General features: G+C 50.0%; 1 protein-coding gene across 1 annotated transcript in view; it reads right to left on the reverse strand.

Annotated features, from left to right (window-relative positions):
- Window positions 1-356: 356 nt before the first annotated feature.
- Window positions 357-2,523, reverse strand: part of secisbp2l (SECIS binding protein 2-like) — a gene marked incomplete at both ends in the record, with an annotated part of 5,074 nt that continues 2,907 nt past the window's right edge. Inside the window, 6 exon segments of the mRNA XM_014033036.1 lie at window positions 357-498; window positions 630-797; window positions 1,724-1,834; window positions 1,925-2,020; window positions 2,123-2,226; window positions 2,304-2,325. Of these exon segments, the coding sequence (XP_013888490.1) occupies window positions 357-498; window positions 630-797; window positions 1,724-1,834; window positions 1,925-2,020; window positions 2,123-2,226; window positions 2,304-2,325 (643 nt within the window).

The following is a 2,523-nucleotide window of genomic DNA, read 5'->3' on the forward strand; positions in this document are numbered from 1 at the left end:
TGTAGGACAGAGTCCTGTAGGACAGAGTACATGTAGGACAGAGTCCCTGTAGGACAGAGTCCTGTAGGACAGAGTCCTGTAGGACAGAGTACCTGTAGGACAGAGTACCTGTAGGACAGAGTCCTGTAGGACAGAGTACCTGTAGGACAGAGTACCTGTAGGACAGAGTCCCTGTAGGACAGAGTCCCTGTAGGACAGAGTCCTGTAGGACAGAGTCCCTGTAGGACAGAGTCCTGTAGGACAGAGTCCTGTAGGACAGAGTCCCTGTAGGACAGAGTCCTGTAGGACAGAGTCCCTGTAGGACAGAGTCCTGTAGGACAGAGTCCTGTAGGACAGAGTCCTGTAGGACAGAGTACCTGTGAAGGACAGAGGCTTGGTGTTGGTGAGCTGTCGGGCCTTCATGGCCTGCTGCTGCTTCTCCAGAGCTGCCAGCATGTCTCCCAGGTCCAACTCCACAGAGGTCTTACTCTTCTTCCCTGCAGCCTTGATGAAGGCTTCCTGCCAGGAGGAGAGAGGGTTAGAGGAGGAGAGAGGCTCAGAGGAGGAGGAGGAGGAGGAGGAGGAGGAGGAGAGAGGCTCAGAGGAGGAGGAGGAGGAGGAGCAGCAGCAGCAGCAGCAGCAGGTCCTACCTGCAGCTTCTTCTGCTCCATGCTGATCTCAGAGTACTCCTGCGCCGTGGCCAGAGCTGCAGCCAGAGCCTTCTTCCTCTGACTCTTGGCCCTCTTAGGGACAGATGTGGTGATGGGGATGGGAGTCTGCACGATGTTGATGGGAGAGTTCTCTGGAAGGTCGTCCAGCTGAAGAAATGAGACAGAGACGTCATGAGACAGAGACGTCATGAGACAGAGACGTCATGAGACAGAGACGTCACGAGACAGAGATGTCATGAGACATGAGACGTCATGAGACATGAGACGTCATGACGAGACAGAGATGTCATGAGACAGAGACGTCATGAGACAGAGACGACATGAGACAGAGGCGTCACGAGACAGAGACGACATGAGACAGAGACGACATGAGACAGAGACGACATGAGACAGAGACATCATGAGACAGAGACAACATGAGACAGAGACATGAGACAGAGACAACATGAGACAGAGACGACATGAGACAGAGGCGTCACGAGACAGAGACATCATGAGACAGAGACAACATGAGACAGAGACATGAGACAGAGACAACATGAGACAGAGACATGAGACAGAGACATGAGACAGAGACAACATGAGACAGAGACATGAGACAGAGACAACATGAGACAGAGACATGAGACAGAGACAACATGAGACAGACATGAGACAGAGACAACATGAGACAGAGACATGAGACAGAGACAACATGAGACAGAGACATGAGACATGAGACAGAGACAACATGAGACAGAGACATGAGACAGAGACAACATGAGACAGACATGAGAACCATAAAGATGAGACGTGTCCTGACAGCAGTTTATAATTTATTAGTGTTTTTATTTTTGTTTGCTTTTTCTAAGCTGGCTTAATTTCTGAAAGTTCATATCTCTGCAGGACCCGGTCCTGGTCGTCTCTGCAGGACCCGGTCCTGGTCGTCTCTGCAGGACCCAGTCAGCTCCAATAGTGATATATAAACAGCAGACAGAAGAGGGGACAGACGGAGGACTGTCTGGTCTTGGAGGACACTATAAACCTGTTTGTACTCAGAACCTTAGAGAGGTTCTTCTTGGTCTTGGTCTCACCAGGTTTTTGGGCAGTTTGGGTTGAGTTTGGGTCTGAGCAGGAGCAGATTCTGGTTTGCTGCGGATCAGGACTGCACCTCCGTTCCGCAGATCTGGGAATTCCTCCTCGTCCTTAGAGGACAGAGACAGAGACAAAGACAGAGACAAGCTGTTTAGTTTCACTCTGACACCAGGTGGGAGCAGCAGGCTGCCTCCTCTCACCTCGAAGTAAAGAGGTTCTGGAGTCAGGTCGGTACCAGGGACTCTGGGTTCTGATGGGGTGGCTGGGATCCGTCCTGGATATCCGTTCAGAAAATCCTAAAAGACAGATGAAGGAAGAAGAAGCAGCGAGAGGACGTTTGAGCTGAGCGGAGACAAACAACCAACATGATGCTGAGGATTCATGAAGAAGCTCTTCACCTGAGCCAGGTGTCTCTGCTCGGGATTCTTCCTCTGAAACGGGCCGGTTCTGTCCCTCCAGGACTTCTGGGTGGCCTGAGACGCTACGTTTAGCCAGCTGCCTCCTACAGAAAAACAGCTCTGCAGTGAAACAATRCGAGCTGTTAGAGACAGAAGACTGGAGTCTGAGCAGAAAGCTTACCTGCCATGACACCTGCCTCCACCTGCACAACACAAGAGACACACACTTCCTGTTACAAGTTCACACCTGCTCCTGCAGCCCGTCCTCACAACCCTGCTGCTATTATTGTTGTTATTAATGTTATTATCGTCATCATTAATATTGTTTTTATCATCATCGTTGTAATAATAAAAACAATAATTATAATAAGAAGAAAAATTACTACTACTATCACTATTAT

Source organism: Austrofundulus limnaeus, unplaced genomic scaffold (assembly GCF_001266775.1).
Source record: "Austrofundulus limnaeus strain Quisiro unplaced genomic scaffold, Austrofundulus_limnaeus-1.0 Scaffold1605, whole genome shotgun sequence".
In the NCBI taxonomy this organism is placed as follows: Eukaryota; Metazoa; Chordata; class Actinopteri; order Cyprinodontiformes; family Rivulidae; genus Austrofundulus; species Austrofundulus limnaeus.